Source organism: Eucyclogobius newberryi, unplaced genomic scaffold (assembly GCF_026437365.1).
Source record: "Eucyclogobius newberryi isolate DKJ021-1_F unplaced genomic scaffold, fEucNew1.0.hap1 SCAF_9, whole genome shotgun sequence".
In the NCBI taxonomy this organism is placed as follows: domain Eukaryota; kingdom Metazoa; phylum Chordata; class Actinopteri; order Gobiiformes; family Gobiidae; genus Eucyclogobius; species Eucyclogobius newberryi.
Window position 1 is genome coordinate 38,383,666 of NW_027316532.1, and position 19,119 is coordinate 38,402,784.

The following is a 19,119-nucleotide window of genomic DNA, read 5'->3' on the forward strand; positions in this document are numbered from 1 at the left end:
GGGTAAAAATGTCAAACAATACTATAGTAGATACTTCTGGTAATTAAACCTTTTGATACAGGCTATGCTTTCTCCTCCATTAATGCACTTGTTATGGTTAAGTGTTCTCCTGAGTCTACTTCCTTAAGACGTCTATTAATATAAAAGACACATGCAAGCCAGATTTCCCTGCAGTCCCTGCAGAAATAGCCCATGTCCATTGCACTCATGTATTCCCCTGATTGTGTTTTATGTCATTATTCTCAGTGGGAAAACATCTTTACAGAGTGTACAGACTGCTGAGTGATGTTAGAAGTAGGTGGCCCTGGCTCTTTGCACCTGGTCAATCCATCAGCAGAAACAGAATCGATTTGCAAATGTTAAATCACTTTCACAACCTGAGTCTGACTGGACTTGTGACCTCCTTGAGCGTAAATCTTACTTTAGCCCCTTCAAAACACCATATGGGCCCCAAAATGTGCACTGTAAACTAAGAAAGAGGGAGGCTGGACTCTGACCTGCAGGAGTCATTTAGCTTTACTGATGTGTGAAAAACACTTATGTAAAGAAGATACAACACAATTATATTCAAGTTTACCTGCAACCAACAGAGAGCTAAAGCTATTTTAACTTTGAAGTGCAAATGATTCATTGTCTCGTGTTTTTCTAAATATGACTTTGTTTTGGTGGTAAATATTTATATCGTAATTTTACATCAGTTAAGTGGCAGTTTGATAAGCAAAGTTGTGGAATATTTGTGGAAATTAGCAGTAAGTCATGCTGTGTTCTAAAAAGGTATCTTTGTCTTTGCCATCAATAACATGCAGGGACACTTTACACACATGACTATTTTTTATGACAATTTATACAATCCTTTCAGAAAATAAATGTGTTGTCAGATATGATTATTTATCAAATTATTACTATCGTTTAATTTAAATGGCTTTTGGCTCTTGTTTACTAAATGGTTACTAACGTTGATCTGATCTTGATTGTCGGGTTTAAAATTAGAATCGTAACCAAAATGGTCAAATTGGGGGCAAATATGCAAAAAGTTTTAGCAGTCTAACTTGTGATATACACTTTATATTTGAGAACACAAAGACAAAGGAGGTGGAGTGTCCTCCTCAAAGACACTATAATATGCACTGATTGGAGAGAAGATTATACAGCAATCTTCAGATTATAAGGGGAATACATTTTAGAACTAATGACAATACTTTATATGTGTGTTCAGTCTTCATTTACAGACATTTACTCAGAACATACAGTGTGTGACCCTCAGAACAGGGCGACTGCCTCTGCCCAGTGGAACAGCCTTTTCACTGCTAAACCAGGGTTAAACATGAGGCACTAACCCTGCAATACTGAGTTACCTAAGCTTTTCATTTATATTACTACTACTTCTACATTTGCTAAAGAAGTATTGCTCAAACAAAGCCACGTCACATACTTAAGGCTAATTGCTTTCAGTTGAATATATGGAAATCTATATTCGTATGAAAACAAACATATCCTCCATAAAACTGTCTAATTACTGTCATTTCGGCCTCATTAATCCTGAGGATATCAGACGTCTATCTAAACCTGACTCGAAATGCATCTTATCTCATGTTCAGAGCAGTAAAGTCAACAGCCTGGTCACTCTGTCGCCATGACGCCCCAAATTCAAACAAACTGAGGAAACTCTCAACCTTGAGTTTATAAAGTACTTACCAATAAAACTTTGGACAAAAAGCCATCCACTGTTTATTTTTTTTACAGCTGCATAAATCCACTTTTATGTTCTTGTAAACTGCACTGTAACTTATTACTTCCAGGTAAATTGGAGCCGAAGGACTGTGAAGGGCAAGAGAAAGTAGAGACACAATCTCTGTATTGTTTTTGACATGGTCAGGTAAGCCAGAGTCACCGAAAGTATGGACTTTAAATATGCTGAATTAATACTGTAAAATACTGTAAAATAATGCTATTGTAGCTGGATCAACCATTTGCAAATCATTGTATGCGTTATAATTTTAGCACAACACATACAGTATTTAGAGTTTAGTTGAACTTAAGTTACTTTGAAAGTGTTTTTGAGGTCAAAAAATGGGAATGTTCTGCTTAGATATTGAATATTAGGCACAAAAGGCTTCTTCAGTGCTCGTGTTGGATGGACAAAGAATAGATTATGGAATTTAAGGTCAGGACAAAAAAGACTCATGGATGAAAAGAAAGAGGACATGAATATGGAGGATATGATGTGGGTGGAGATGTTTTCTGAAGGTTTGCTGTAACATCAGCCTCTTACAGTAAATGCCTGGTAAGAACAAGGTTTGCTGTTTGGATATTGGCGTGCTCTGCAGAGGATGACCTCTGACCTCTTCTGTGCCTGTCAGCTCGGATCAGAACGTCCCAGGATGAACGGGCGGAGCAGCCTCACCTCCTCCTCTCCCTTAACCACATATACACAGCCCACATGTGGATCTACAGAGCACTTTTCATTATGGCCTGTGTCCTTTACAGTAGCGGTCACCGCACCAGAGATATACATATCATCATATAAATATATATATTTATATGATGATATAAATCATATGTGTTTTAAAAGTCTTTTCAGGTTGAATGAAAACAAACTAAAGGTCTCATGGCGGCGCCCTCCAATGGTTTGTGTTTCTGTGGGTTTAATCTTTCAGTTATAGGCGACATTTTGAGGACTTTTCACCATTCAAAAGATAGAAGATATTTTAAGTTATATTTTATTAATTGCTTTGGTAATTCACCTCTCCTTGAACCGACACCTTAACGTGGTGGAGGGGTTTGAGTGCCCGAATGATCCCGGGAGCTATGTTGTCGGGGCTTCATGCCCCTGGTAGGGTCTCCCAAGGCAAACAGGTCCTAGGTGACGGGTCAGACAAAGATCGGTTCAGAAGCCCTCTATGATGACAACACGAACAAGGCAGTTTACGTCGCCCGGATCGGCGTCACCGGGGCCCCATCCTGGAGCCAGGCCTGTGATGGGTGCTCCATGGCGAGCGCCTGGTGGCCGGGTCTTACCCCACGGGGTAAGACCCGGCCTGAAAGAGCGACGTGGGGCCTGAAAGAGCGACGTGGGGCCGCCCTCCCATGGGCCCACCACCCACAGGAGGATCCATAAGGGGCCGGTGCAGAGAGATCTGGGCGGCAGTCGACGGCAGGGGCCTCGGCGACCAGATCTCCAGACACAGAGACTAACTCTGGGGACATGGAATGTCACCTCACTGGGTGGGAAAGAGCCTGAGCTTGTGCGGGAGGTTGAGCGATATCGACTACATATAGTCGGCCTCACCTCCATGCACAGTTTGGGCTCTGGAACCATCTCCTCGAGAGCGGCTGGACGCTCCACTTCTCTGGTGTTGCCCGCGGGGAGAGGCGGCGGGCTGGTGTGGGCTTGCTGATAGCCCCTCAGCTCAGCCGCCACGTGTTGGAGTTTACCCCGGTGAACGAGAGGGTCGCGTCCCTCCGCCTTCGGGTGGGGGACAGGTCTCTCACTGTTTGTGGCGGCCTACGGGCCGAACAGCAGTGCAGAGTACCCGGCCTTCTTGGGGTGATCGGGAAGAACGGCTTCCCCGATCTGAACCCGAGCGGTGTTCAGTTATTGGACTTCTGTGCTAGCCACGGATTGTCCATAACGAACACCATGTTCAAGCACAAGGGTGTCCATCAGTGCACATGGCACCAGGACACCCTAGGCCGGAGGTCAATGATCAACTTTGTTGTCGTGTCACCAGACCTCCGGCCGCGTGTCTTGGACACTCGGGTGAAGAGAGGGGCAGAGTTGTCAACCGATCACCACCTGGTGGTGAGTTGGATCCGCTGGCGGAGGAGGAAGCCGGACAGACTTGGCAGACCCAAGCGCATTGTGAGGGTCTGTTGGGAACGTCTAGTGGAGCCCTCTGTCAGTAGGGTATTCAACTCGCACCTCCGGGAGAGCTTCTCCCATGTCCCGGGGGAGGTTGGGGACATTGAGTCCGAGTGGACCATGTTCTCCGCCTCCATTGTTGATGCGGCTGCTCGGAGCTGTGGTCACAAGGTCTCCGGTGCCTGTCGTGGCGGCAACCCCCGAACCCGGTGGTGGACACCGGAAGTAAGGGATGCCGTCAGACTGAAGAAGGAGGCCTATCAGGCCACTCTGGCTTGTAGGTCTCCGGAGGCCATCGACGGGTATCGGCAGGCCAAGCGAGCCGCGGCTCGAGCTGTCGCAGAGGCAAAAACCCGGGCCTGGAAGGAGTTTGGGGAGGCCAAGGAGGAGGACTATCGGTCGGCACCAAAGAAATTCTGGCAAACCGTCCGGCGCCTCAGGAGGGGGAAGCAGTGCCTCACCAACACCGTTTACGGTGCGGGTGGAGGCCTGCTGACCTCGACTGGGGATGTCGTCGGACGGTGGAAGGAATACTTTGAGGATCTCCTTAATCCCTCAGTCACGTCTTCCGAAGAGGAAGTAGAGACCGGGGACTCGGAGGCTGGCTCATCCATCACCCAAGCTGAAGTCACTGAGGTTGTTCGCAAACTCCTCGGTGGCAGGGCTCCGGGGGTGGATGAGATCCGCCCTGAGTACCTAAAGTATCTGGATGTTGTAGGACTGTCTTGGTTGACACGTCTCTGCAACATCGCGTGGCGTTCGGGGACCGTGCCTCTGGACTGGCAGACCGGGGTGGTGGTCCCTCTGTTCAAGAAAGGGGACCGGAGGGTGTGTTCCAACTACAGAGGGATCACACTCCTCAGCCTCCCGGGTAAGGTCTATTCCAAGGTACGGGGTCCGGGGCCCTTTGCTCAGGGCTGTCCGGTCCCTGTCTGACCGGAGCAGGAGCTGTGTTCGCATTGCAGGCAGTAAGTCAGACCTGTTCCCAGTGCATGTTGGACTCCGCCAGGGCTGCCCTTTGTCACCGGTTCTGTTCATTGTTATTATGGACAGAATTTCTAGGCGCAGTCAGGGGTCGGAGGGTGTGGTCAGGGGTCGGAGGGTGTCCGGTTTGGGGACCACAGGATCTCATCTCTGCTGTTTGCAGACGATGTTGTCCTGATGGCTCCATCAAACCCGGACCTGCAACATGCACTGGGACGGTTTGCAGCCGAGTGTGAAGCGGCTGGGATGAGAATCAGCACCTCCAAATCCGAGGCCATGGTTCTCGACCGGAAAAAGGTGGCTTGCCCTCTCCAGGTGGGTGGGGTGTCCTTGCCCCAAGTGGAGGAGTTCAAGTATCTCGGGGTCTTGTTCACGAGTGAGGGAAGGATGGAGCGTGAGATCGACAGGCGGATCGGTGCAGCGGCTGCAGTGATGCAGTCGCTGCATCGGACCGTTGTGGTAAAGAGGGAGCTGAGCCGAAAGGCAAAGCTCTCTATTTACCGGTCGGTCTACGTTCTGACCTCACCTATGGTCATGAGCTTTGGGTAGTGACCGAAAGAACAAGATCGCGGATACAAGCGGTCGAAATGAGTTTCCTCCGCCGTGTGGCTGGGCGCTCCCTTAGAGATAAGGTGAGGAGCTCGGCCACACGGGGGGAGCTCGGAGTAGAGCCGCTGCTCCTCCACGTCGAGAGGAGCCAGCTGAGGTGGCTCGGGCATCTGTTCCGGATGCCTCCTGGGCGCCTCCCTCGGGAGGTGTTTCAGGCATGTCCCACCGGGAAGAGGCCCCGGGGAAGACCCAGGACACGCTGGAGAGACTGTCTCTCGGCTGGCCTAGGAACGCCTCGGGATCCCCCCGGAGGAGTTAGAGGAAGTGTCTGGGGAGAAGGAAGTCTGGGAGTCCCTGCTCAGACTGCTGCCCCCGCGACCCGGCCCCGGATAAAGCGGCAGAAGATGGATGGATGGATGGATGGCTTTGGTAACAGTCCTAATTTCTAGTTCTGAAACCCCTATTGGAATGCCATTCACTCAAATTATAGCAATATATAGCATTTATATAATAATAATAAAATGCATGCCACATGTCTCTCTTCTGTATATATTTATAAAATGTCTAAATGGGATTTGAACTTTAGTGGTTGAAGTTAGAAACAACTTCACATTACTCCACAATTAATTGCTATCAAATCTGTTAATGTGTTTAAACTGTATCCAATTTCAAAACATGTATTTGCAGCAAAACCTGCACATTACATTGTACTTTTTTGTAGAGATGTTGATTATTTCCACCATTGAAAAGGTGGTAAACACATCCAACATAAACCCTTAAGATGAGCAAACACACAGTCCAATACATTATGACAATGACCCCGGAAACAATTTGATTTTATTGTTTATAGAGAATTTTACAAATTGTGCTATTCCCTCAAATACTTCAAAATGTTTTCACATGACTTGTGCCAAATAAGTCAAATCATTTCACCATTTTAGACAATTAAACACCAACAACATAACAAAATCAAGTAAGTCACCTTGGCAAGAGGAAAACGGTTTAAACTGTTGAACGGGTCAAATGTGCAGCAAATGCAAAAGTTCAGTCTTTGTAGAAATGGTAGTGCATTTTGTGAATCGAAGGCTTCAGAGTGAAATGAAAAGACACGGTTTGAGCCTGAGCTTGTGTGGTGACTGCCAAGAAAGACGACAACATATTTCTAACAATAAACTCAAATAGAAAAGCAGTGATTTGTACCGTCCACGCTCCAAATGCCACACACAGAATGTCCAGCAGTCGGTCAGTTACACAGTGGTCCCCTTTTCTAACAAAGTAACGCTGGCTCTCCTGATGTGACATGTCCAGATTGGCACAAAGAGAATAGAAGAGATAAAGAGAAAACAATCTCAATTTAAATTAATAATAAACTGGAATATTGTGGATAAGATTATTTCAGTGGTTAAACTTAAACCGTTGTAGACTTGGTTTTGTAGATGTACAAAACTCAAAACATTTCTAGCTCTTTTCAATGTTTATGTTGCTTTTATTTGAATATTAAGAGTAAAGTGGCAGAGTGGTTTGTGCGTGTACTCCACAAATGTATGCTTTAGATTTAAACAACTGAAATAGTGACTTTTCGCACAATATTCTACGTTTGATATACACATATTTTCAAATTTGGCCAAGTAAAAGTAACATCTGTGCATATTGTGATTCTAGAAACTTTATCTTCTATAGCGTTCTCAATATATAATCTAATCTAACTATATATTTATTAAACTTTAAGCACCACAACTACATAACCCCTCAAATACAAAGAAAACGTACGGAAATTCAAGTCATGAACAACACATTTAAAAAATTTGTATAGACTAAAATGTACAGCCCAAAAGTCAAAGGGGTCAAAGTTTTTCTTTTTCTTTTTTGAGTTCGACACAGCTCTTCCAATGGAGTGATAGTGATATGTTCCTACAGGCAATTATAATGTGCTTTAGATCGCTTTTATTGCCTTAAGTCACAATCGGAATGAGTGAAGAGTCTTGTGTTGTTCTACAAGCAGCAAAATGTGTTGTGGAAAAGAAGCCATAAGATTACGACCACCTTCAACAAACTGTGACGCACGTGTTTTCTGACGCACGAGAAGTCGCTCTAAATCCAGAACTATATGATGAAAAGTGTCTGCGCTGGTTTGAGAAAGGGCCAAATGGTGACGAAAAAGAGCTGGGAGATGGATTTAAACACTGATAATATCGCCATTGTTTTGGACGTGCTTATTGTCTCTAATGAAAACGATTAAAAAGACCTGAAAAAGACACAGAAACATCTAGTGTCGTCTCCCAGGCAAGAGTAAAGTCATATTTCTGCCCCTTTATCACAGATTTGTTTTTTTTACAGGCACAATTTAGCACATTCCTGGTTCATTGTTAAAATATCATTACAGAACCGCCAAAACTGCAGCTATTTATTGAAACTAGGGGCAATTATCTGATTTTAATCGAGAGGTTTTCAGTCGGTAAAAGCTGGTAGTTTGGAGCAGGGTTCAGAATTTAGAGAAAGGAATTAGGATTCTTTTTTTGTCCCATCACAAACTGAACTTCTGTCCTCGTGTGCAGAGGTGAAGCTGATGGTCCAAACGGCTGAAGAGGTTCTGATGGTCAGAAAACACGTCCGAGTCGCATGTTAGACACGTGGTCACAATTTTAAGTCTTTTATAATTAGAAATATCATCCTCTCTTAAAGTCTTGTGAGCGTTTAGAAAAGGAGCAGCTACTCTGGTCATTAAATACAAAACCATGTACAAAATAAGCAACGTCCGACTGCAGTTTTGGAGTGTTTGTGACGTCAAACTTCTTTTTTTTGTTCCATTTAACAAAACTTCATATCCCGCGTGTAGCTTGATCTGAGATAACAGTCCTTATGCCCCAACTCCTGCCAGAACAAGGGGTAAAAGGCAACTGGATGAAGAAATGGCCCGTGGATACAGTTTAGATGAGCAATGTTCACGTGGCGGTGAATTGCAGATCCTTGGGGCGAGTAATGCCTTTTAAAAACTGGCACAAAAAGTGACTGGAAAGTCCATTTGTTCTTGTGTGATGCATCATGACGCTGAGAGCAACAGAAATGCATCGAAATAGAGCATATAAGGCATTGCCAGCTTATCCCCATGTACTAGAAAAGGTTGATCTATCAAATAAGTTAATAAGGTGTATTACGATATCTAGAATTGATACTGGGAATTTTAGGACTAATTATGTACAATAAAGTGAGGGACAGTAAAAGGCACACATTTAAACAGCTGTTACAAAGATATAAATAAACTGAAAAAAAAAAGGTTCATGAGCAATGTGTGCGCTCCTCATCTGTGCTTTTGATTCATAAGAAAGTGTTCTTCTCTGCAGCGATTTCATAGTATGCCACTAGAGGGCTATTCACAAGCAAAAGTCCGACTTGGGTCAGTCGGATCGGGCACGAGACGAGAGTGAGAAGGGAAAAATGTCAAGATGAACAAGGTATTAAGATTGTGTCATGAGGGATTCACACAAAGATCAAATTGCTTATCGTTTTTTGTTTCAAGATAGAGAGGGGGTCGGTGCAATCCCTCATTTGTCCAGGAGGGGTCCATGGGAGGAGAGGTTTTAAAGGTAAGACATCAGGCGTTATGACTGCATTCGGAAGCCATTTTCAATCTGAAGGCGCTGGTCAGAGAAGCTAGAACTTAAACTGCTCCGAGCGAGATTAGAGTTAGAGCCTTGACCGCTCTGTCTTTGTTACATGTTCAGATTCAGGTCGTTCTCCCCCATTGGACCATAAATGACTTCCGGATGCAGTTTCTACCGTGACAGAGAGTCACATTTTTGCCTCAGCAGCAGGAAAAATATCGACCTGTGACATCCAATGAGGTCGTTTTAAGGATTTTGCGAACTAAGAACCAGCTCCAATCACATCTATAGAGCGATCTAATAATACCCAGTTATAATGACATTTCTCCTGAGGCTCATCTCGCTGTCCACTGCCAGTGTTTATTCGTCCCATTTTATAAAGTATTAGATGATGTCCACAAAGCTGCCAGGGAACAGGCCTGTCCTCCCGTTTCTCTGCAGAGTGCCTTTAAACCAGCCGTCCTCCCTCTTACGGTGCACGAACACGATGTCGCCCTCCTTCAGCTCCAGCTCGGCCTCGCTCTGGGGCGGGTACGACACCACCACGCGGTACCTGCCCCGGGACAGAGCCACAAACACAGTGAGCCGCAACAAAGGCTGACATCAGCAGGGTCGAGTTACAGTTTCAGTGCGCAGGGCAGAGCGGACAACAATGACACGAAACCAACTCTGGAGGATCTGTACCACCAAATGTAAGACCCGTGTCTCCACACTGGTCCTCTCACTTTCCTTTGAAAATACTTCTAGGCTTTTCATTCATATTTTGTGAAAGCAAAATTGAAATGAGAGCGATTGATCAGGCCAATCTTTTACCTAAAATTGGGAACGATTTTTTAAATCTCTTCAAATTCCAATATTCCAAATTGCTTTAATTGCTGTTGCTTTATTGCTGTTGGAATTCATGTGCAATTACTGTGAAATTCATGTGCAATTCATGTGCTGTCGTGACACATATTCATGTGCAATTACTGTCGTGATCACATGCAATGGTATTTATGTATTTATTTGTCTATGGGAGTTTTTATTTATTTATAGGAGATCTTCTACTGAAAGTGTTTTTCTGACTTCCTATAAGTGATCTGTTCTTCTGTATCTACCTCTGTATCTGCCTGCGTTGCACCAATGAAATTTCCCCATGTGGGACAATAAAGGAATATCTTATCTTATCTTATAAGTTTCCACTCTGTTTAGAATTCTGTCCTTCATAATGGTGGAATAAATCCATAATCAAAAATGGATGAGAGCTACATTTGGTCCCTAAATTCACAGGATAAATGTAACTTATGTGTTCTCATGTGACTTTAACCTTCATTTCACAAACCTTTTTGCCCGTGTACCATATTTAGAGTTTAAAGTGGTCCCTGCCCTGTGTGGACGGTCCCTCATCTGCCTGAGGAGTGGGTCCAACTCGCCCCCGACGGTCCCTCATCTGCCTGAAGAGTGGGTCCAGCTCCAGTCTCCTCGTGTCCGTCTGTCCGTCTGTGAGAGTCGGATCTCTCCTTCACTGGAACTCCTCCAGGTTTCTACGCTTTTTTCCCAAAGAGGTTTTTTTTGTAGTTTTTCCTGGCCGAGAAGGAGAGTCTAAGGACAGAGGACCCTGGGACATCGTCCCTCGCCACCACAGACATTGTCTGACTCCATCGCCATCACAGACATTGTTGATTCATTTCTCCCTGTGGCCCTCAGAGGCAACTGTTGTTGTGATTCTGGGCCTTACAAAAATAAATTGATTTGATTTGATTTGATTTAAAGCCCCTCCAGGGGATTTACCATCACAGTGAGATCACTCATAACTTATTTATATATAACGTCATAACTTATCCTCTGTAGAGTAAATGTAGAATGAATCTCCAATAATGAAAGAGGTCAAAGATATTTGAGTGAAAGAGAACCCACCTCTCACAGATGATGGGCCGGGCGTCGTGCTGCTGAGATGACAGAGAGGAGCAGGGCTGTCGGGGCGGGGGCGCGATGGGGGCACACACCTCCAGAGGGGTGGGCTTCCTGTAGGACACTTCTGGGACAGAGGAGGAGGACGAGGCAGCAGCAGGTTCAGGCTCGATGGCTCCGCTCGGGACAGGGGCAGTGTCTGGACCCACCGCGCCCTGGAGCAGGTCTCCCACAGCCGCCTGCTCCGCCTCCAGCGTGGGCGACGAGGGCGGGGAGGGCCGAGACTTCTTCTTATTAGACAGCAGCTTCAGTAGACTCTTCTTTTCCCTCTGACAGACAAAGACAAAGCATTATTAAAGAGACGGGTTGATAGAGAGTTTAGAGGCGACATTAGGCTTTTCCCTCCAAAGGTATTGAACTGAGTAGAAATATAAGTAGATCATCATTTTACATTTTGTTAATGGTAATCCAGAATATTGATCTGAAATGGCTTGATAATAGAAACTGGTCAAAGGACTTCCTGTTCAAACCTCTTCATAGTGACACTCCACTGTAACAAGCATCAGATCCTTTACATGTTTTTAGTTTTGGGCTACAGGATATTTTAGAACTCTTCATGTGTCACTCTGTCAACTAAGTACAGAGATGTAGGCGGGGCTAGGGGGTGGGTGAACACAGGGTAAAAGCTCATTAAAGTTGATTGTCCCCTTCAAGGTTTTGGTTTGAAAGGGAGTAAAGGAAGTTAAAGGAAGTTAAAGGGAGTTAAAGGGAGTTAAAGGGAGTAAAGGAAGTTAAAGGGAGTTAAAGGAAGTTAAAGGGAGTTAAAGGGAGTTAAAGGGAGTAAAGGGAGTTAAAGGGAGTTAAAGGGAGTAAAGGGAGTTAAAGGGAGTAAAGGAAGTTAAAGGAAGTTAAAGGGAGTTAAAGGGAGTTAAAGGGAGTTAAAGGGAGTAAAGGGAGTTAAAGGGAGTAAAGGGAGTTAAAGGGAGTAAAGGAAGTTAAAGGGAGTTAAAGGGAGTTAAAGGGAGTAAAGGGAGTTAAAGGGAGTTAAAGGGAGTAAAGGGAGTTAAAGGGAGTAAAGGGAGTTAAGGGAGTAAAGGGAGTTAAAGGGAGTAAAGGGAGTTAAAGGGAGTAAAGGGAGTAAAGAGAAGCAAATCATTTTCTACAGCAACAAACAGAAGGTAAAAGTCAAGTTGATGTTTGATGCTTGTTACGTCTAATCTTAGTACAATGATTATCTTGAAGTATCCAAGGTTTTGTTTTCTTCTGTTAACATTTTACAAGAATTAAAAACAAACAAACCAAAAAACCCTGATGCATTCCTACATTCCTCGTATTACTTGAAATTAGCTTTATATAACACAGTGTCAATATTTTTCCTTTCATTCACCCATTTCTGCTACAGTGAAAATCCCCTCACTCTCAGCACTTTTGCCCTTTAATTGTTTGGACTAATCCACAAACGTCTTGTTCTTTCTGACCTGAAGTGACCTGACCTGACCTGTGGCGTGATGATGTTTGTTTATATCATTTTACACTTGACCCAAGGAACGCAGTCAGAATACAGCTTTACAGCCAACACTGACGTGGAGCATTTGCCCGTTCCATTGCCCCACCTTGCCGTCCTTGTCCAGTCGGCAGGCCAGGGCGGCGTTGTTGGGGGCGGAGTTGGGAGCAGCAGAGGGGGCGGTGAGGACCGGGATAGGTCTCAGTGCGTCCCCGTCCAGTGACGCGGCGCTGACATTGGGAGGGGTGAGAGAGGCAGCGGCACAGCCCATAGCGACACCGACCCGAGAGCAGCCCAGAGAGGAGGGGGCAGAGGAGGGCGGGGCACACATGGCCAGGTGAGGGAGGTACGCTACAGACGCCCCGGCCTGGATCGGGGGCACGGCGGCGGTGGGCCGGTCCTGACTGTGAGCAGCGGCTGGAAACGGAACAAAAGATGTAAACACAAATACTTCATACTTTAATACATGTTTCAAATGTGCACAGGGGGAAAGTAACTGACGTTTTTATGAATACTGTATGTGCTTTGAATGAATGTAAAAAAAAAAACGATATATCTCTTAAAACATATAAATGAAACTTAAATATGTTTGACCTCAGACTAGATAAAAGTTGTTGTAGTAGTAGTTGTTGTTATAATTATAAAAATTAGAAGTAGTATGGACTTTTTATTAGCTGCTCGCGCATTAATCTTCCTGGGTTCTTCTTAAAATGTACTTTATGTTCAGTATTTGTGTGCCTACAGTACATACACTTCTACCATACATTCTTTAATCCTTCTGTCTGTCCGTGGTTCATACCTGTGCGGACAGCGTTGCGCGCCTGGTTCACAGTCATCTGCGAGGTGACGTGCATGGGGAGTTTGGGCTGCTGTCCCGTGGCGGTCTGGGACGAGGAGACGATGAGGACGGGCTGGGGGACGGAGGGGGCTGAGCTGGTACACACGACCAGGGGTTTGGTGAAGTCTGGACCGGTGACGATGGCGCCCAGAGGAGCCGGGGCGGGGCTGACGATGGTGACTCCTCTGCCAGCCTGAGTGCACAGAGCCAGGGGCACTTTGGGCTGGGTGCTCCCCGACCCCGTTCTGTGGGACACAATGTGACAGATGAGAGGTCAGTAAAGGCAAAAGCACACATCTATAAGATTGAACCTGACAAACAAGTAAAATATATTTGAATTAATCTAACAATTGATCTAAAAAAATATCCCTTTAATACTATTTTGTGTTAAAACATTCAAACAAACTAATTAAATAAAAGCCAAAATCAGTCATTCATTTTACCTTAGTGTCAAATAAAGTGATGGTGTTTCATTAACAAATCTGATTTAAGATTAAGAAACTATGACACCTTGCAGAGTGATGATTTAATTATCATTTTTTAAAACAAAACTGGCATAAATTGTCCAAAGTCTGTGCTTTTTAAACTGAGTCTGAAGGTAATTTTATCATAATTTGTGTCCAGTCCTGAGTTGTTAGTTTAGTTTGTGTCTTCACTGAATTCTTTATGAATACATATCCACTCCAACACACATGACCTGACAGAATCCATGTAGGATTAAACAGAACAGGTACATTTGACCCATAACAGCCGGGTTGACACAGTACAATAGCTGTCCCACCTGCTGACGGGGCTCATGTAGTTTCCGGGGAAGACTCCGATCTTCCCCGTGTGCATTGAGGTCCCTTTGAACCAGCCGTCCTGACAGCGCTCCAAAACCAGGAACATCTCCCCCTTCCTCAGCTCCAGCTCGTCCTCTTTACGAGGCGTGTACGGGAACATGGCCACGTATCTAAAACAAGAACAGGACAAGTACAGGATGACACCAGGAAGGAGAAAGTACCAGATGATCTGCTCCAGTTTCTCAATCAGACAACAAAATGCAAGTATAAAGAATGAAAGTAATTTGAAAGAAACGTAACAAAAGATGAGCCATATTGAGTGTCGTCCCAGTGAAACCATCCCTTATGTAAGCATAGCAGAGGGCTTAGCTTTGATAAGGAAACTCCTCTTGTCTCGCAGGCAGAATATTCTACTGATGTAACGCGATTTAGACAAAATCCAAATAAATCCAGTTACTTCTTCTCAAAGAGCAACAACAAAAAAATGGCTCCACATTTTCACAGGGCTTTCTCTTTCTGTGCACGACTCCGTTTGATCTGCCGGGGCTGTACATCTGCCTGATCCGCGTGAGGCCCCAGAGTCTGTGGCCCCTGACCCCGGGAGAAGAGGAACAAACTGGGGTCATGTCTACAGCGAAGACCGGGAGGACAAGACCAACGGCATGTTATGTCATCCACTGTGTTTATGTTTGAGGGGGAAAAAGTCGTGAAGTATAAAAATGTCATGATATTAAGCACAGCAGTTCAGAGCTTTTACTGCAACGACAGACGGACTAATCGTGAATAAAATAATTGTCGTCATAGTTTGATCATTGTACTCATTATTTGGACTATACAGACTTTACAACACATATGAAAAGACCTTATTATTCAATCTAAAAGTCAAAAAATGATAAACAATTCAAACAGATGTTCCTCAATACTACACGTTTATCTCATCTTATCTCTATCAATATCTAGAATACACCATATTTCAACTCGTCAACTGAAATACTTGTTAGCGTGTGTCTAGTGTTTGATGCTCTGTAGAGACTTAAGAGCATTATTTATATGCCAATTATAAGCATTGAATTGAGGGGGAAAAGAATATAAATGTCTTGTTCTAACTGGAGCGATGCCCTGATGTTCTACTGACTACTCCATCAAACTTGATCTAAAACATGTTGAATAATTTAGTGCTCGTCAGATGTGCAGTTAAAATGGACCACTCTTCAACCATTCAGATTCCTGAGGCGTGGTGTAACCGCACTGTGTCATGAATGCCTCTGAGGAGCTGTCACGCTAACACAACCCACAGCGGGAGGCGGGGCAAAGGCAGGACTGGATCTAATTCCCATCAGGTGTGTGGCGTCCCGGGCCAGTAATGAGGCTAAAGGGGTCGAGAGTCAAAGGTGAGAGCGAGGAGCAGCGAGGGGCCCCGGGAGGGAAAGAGACCCCTTCACCTGTGCTCAAGTTTACAGGGACCAGACTCGTGAAACAGAGGAGCAAAGGGCCAAACACGGACCGAGGAGAGAATATCTACTGTGCTCAGTTGTGCAATAAAACAAAGAAGATGCATCAATATTATCAATTTAAATCATGATCTGCAAATGTGGATAATTTGTGATTCAGTGGTTTAAGTCTGTACGACAGGCTGAATTAAGCTTTTCAATAAGATGTAGTGAACACAATGTTTTTCAGATTTTTGCCTATTTTTGCCCTTTTTATTAAGTTCATAATTATACTTCCTGGTTGGACAGGAGCAACCCTGTTAAAAATAGAACTGTTACCTAGCAACCATAATGTAAACAAGGGCAAATGTCCATATAAATTACACAATAGTTATGATTGGACAAACAATAACACCATATGACACCTTTATTTGGTTTTGGAATTTGGTTTTGGGAGCTCAGTTTCTTGGTTGTACAAGACAAATAAAGACAGATTGTCATTCTTCTTCAGAAATAAAAGGTGTATTCCTGTTATTAGTAGAAAATGTAAAAAAAACTCTCATTTCTAGATTGTGGTGATATTACATATGTGAATTCTACAGCAACAGTCTTAAAAACGTGTTCTTATCGTTCAGCTCTAAGGGTCATTAGAAGGAAACAGAACTCACCACTGTCAGTTTTACTCTAATTGCACAGCTTTTAGTTTGTTTATAACGCTCTCATTGGGATTTTGCCTGAATAAGTCAACTGAACATCAGATCCAGTGTTGATTCCATTGAGATCTGAGGACATGTTTATTTCACAGTCAATACTTCAAAAAAGCCTTCAACAACTTTGCTCCTTTCTGTGGAGACAATTTAAATTCAATTATTTTTTTCCTTTTAATGATTTTAAAGCACTGGTCAAGGACTATCTGCAGTGTTGGTGCGCTTGTTTTATATGATTTTAGCTCATAGTGTTTTTGTAAGAGTGTTTTTATGTATTTGTTGTTATATTAACAGGGTTCCACATTGGAATTTCCCTGTATAAATAAATGATAAACATTTAAAAAAAGATAAATAAACACAAACTGTCAGAAAAGTGTAAATTGTCTGTTTTCGATGACACGCCACCTTTTAATGACTCAGAAGGATTCAGTTTTTAGAACTTGAAAGTAGCTCTATGTCTATGTCCCACTCCTCCTGCTCTGAGTGAGTGACAGGTGGATTTAATCACAATGAAGTTTAAAAGCGCAGAAAAAGCATACATCTTTAATTAATCTGTTAATCTAATATTGGTCACAACTTAATTACTGTAATATATTAAAAATTAATGAATGAAATTAAATATACTTGGAATCAATTTAAAGTCACTAACATCAACCTCATCAATGGATCTTGGGACAGAAAGCAACACTTTTATGTTGAATGTGCTGAAAACCCCACACATTACTTATGTTGTCAGGTAACTAGAACCAAGGTTATCATTTCTATTGTTTGTGATACGCCATAAGAGTCAGTTCAACTCATTTGGCCATAAATAAGTACAGCAATATTACATTTGTGCCAGTAAATCTAAAAATGTAAAACTGTTATAAGCAACTATAAACTGGTTGCAATTTGGGCTCTGAATATATCATATGTCACAATAAACAGTGATAAAATTAGACTCTACCACTCTAACACTTTTTTTCCTATAATAATTATCAAACTTTCACTGATGCCACGCTGCGCTGACACTTCACTGCTCATATATTTAGGAAGAGCACATATTTGGGTGTTTTTATAGCTCACACTGTAGGTCTTTGTCTCCCGCTCTGGTCGCTGCTGCTGGGGGAGGGCCTCTGTCCAGTGGCCAATGGGAAGGCAGCTCCAGCAGACAACTGTGGGGGCGGAGGGGGCGGGGGTGGCAGAGCATCCTGGGAAAAATGACAATATGGGAAAATTAAATTATCTGCATTTAGTCAACATTTTCCTTGGACCAGGCAGCCACTTTTCAGTCGGGTTAATGGATGACAAGTTATGTTTTTATAACAATATATAATCATAGTATATATATATAAGTAGTAGCTTCAGTTGTAGTCATCTGGACTCAGTTAGAAAAAATAGATGTTTCGACTCTCATCCAAGAGTCATTGTCAATAACAGAATTTAGGTCGAGAACTAAATATCGGAGTTCTCGACCTAAATTCTTTTATTGACAAAGACTCTTGGATGAGAGTCGAAACGTCTATTTTTTCTAACTGAGTCCAGATGACTACAACTGAAGCTTTTTCTACTATGGAACACGCCTGGACGAATGAGAGATTACACCGAGATATATAATCATCAATTCAACTCAAACAGGGATGGCACAGTGTGTGTTACCATTGGCAAAACACAAATATTCAACATAAATATTAAAATATAAATATATATAATAAATACAACATAAATATTTCAATAAAATATGAACTAACATGAACTAAAACCATTAGTCTTGGGTCTTAAACCTTTTTATGTATATTCAAAAGAAGGATGATGCTGGTATGGTGTGAAGAGTGTTAGTGGAGCTTTAAATTCTCACGCTAATTAATCTTCATATTTCCAGACAAAAAGAAGAAACTGGACCCTTCCAAAACACTGCGGTGCCGTGTAAGTGGGGAAACCAGTTTGTTTACAGCAACAAAAGCCGGGAAAAGAAAGAGGCTCATCTGTTATCTGGGCTTGTCTCTCCAGTCTGCACACAAAGTCGTGGCTTGGCAGACGCCATCAACTTGTCCCCGTCTTCCCCTCGACACTGAGAATCCCTTAGTGTTTGTTTGCTGCTAGGAAACCACAGAGCGAGATGTTTAAGCCCTTTCTGAAAATTTAATTGGAACCATATGAAGCAAAAAACACGTCACTTAAAACAGATCACGGCAGATTTATCTCGAGTCGCTCGTTATCCGCAGTTGAACGGGCGCGATGACAAAGGAGACGTGTGTATTTTTTGGCCAGAGGGACATTTTCATACCATTGCTTTTGTTTTCAAGCAAAGGGATTAGCTTGTAGTCGGTCTAAGCTAGCATGAAGCACAAGAAAAACACTCTGTGGTTTTAAGAGGACAGCAGCTAAAGAGCGGGACCTTTCCAGGCTGACATAATATTTAACTCTACATGTCATGTGCCATATGAAAGGACACAAATGGTGTAACTGGAGACTAAACCAGGACCAAGGACTTTCCACAAGCCTAAATCAAAGAATAGAACAGAACAGAACTTGATCTGAAGTCCGATTTGGGATGTCAAGATGATTCAGTGAATCCATAATCGTGATTATTCAGGTCACAATATAATCGGAAGTACCAACATATAACAAGCGTGCCCATTATAGAAGCAAAATAATGTATTCTTAGTTTGATCCATAGGCCATGAATAATCTTTAAATGGTGATGTTTTTTCTCACAGTAATCGTGACATAAATGTGATATCGTGACCTCCTTGGTCCTGGACCATCTACAGCCCGTCCGTCCAGAGAAGTGGATTCTCCTTCACTCTGGTTCTCCTCAAGGTTTCTCTTTTTTTCTGGAAGTTAAAGGACAGGAGGCTTTCAGACAGTTAACCATTTGCTTATTTCCAGCTAATGTTGATATAAATCAGGACTGAAACACCCAGATCTCAACACAGTCCATGTTAAAACTGAACCAAGACTAAATCCAGAGTAAACGAAGATTGAACCA

The 19,119-nt window shown here is 43.4% G+C and overlaps 2 protein-coding genes across 2 annotated transcripts in view; one reads left to right on the top strand and one right to left on the bottom strand.

The window, feature by feature from the left end:
- Positions 1-19,119, top strand: part of palld (palladin, cytoskeletal associated protein) — a 457,154-nt gene that overhangs the window by 74,718 nt on the left and 363,317 nt on the right. The window lies entirely within an intron of this gene.
- The window catches only part of sh3rf1 (SH3 domain containing ring finger 1), a 45,838-nt gene continuing 32,936 nt past the window's right edge, over positions 6,218-19,119 (bottom strand). The window contains exons 6-11 of the mRNA XM_072438206.1: positions 17,214-17,338; positions 14,011-14,181; positions 13,191-13,474; positions 12,501-12,808; positions 10,894-11,216; positions 6,218-9,550 (exon numbers count right to left, since the gene is read on the bottom strand). Of these exons, the coding sequence (XP_072294307.1) occupies positions 9,382-9,550; positions 10,894-11,216; positions 12,501-12,808; positions 13,191-13,474; positions 14,011-14,181; positions 17,214-17,338 (1,380 nt within the window). The 3' untranslated portion in view covers positions 6,218-9,381. The remainder of the gene's footprint in view (positions 9,551-10,893; positions 11,217-12,500; positions 12,809-13,190; positions 13,475-14,010; positions 14,182-17,213; positions 17,339-19,119) is intronic.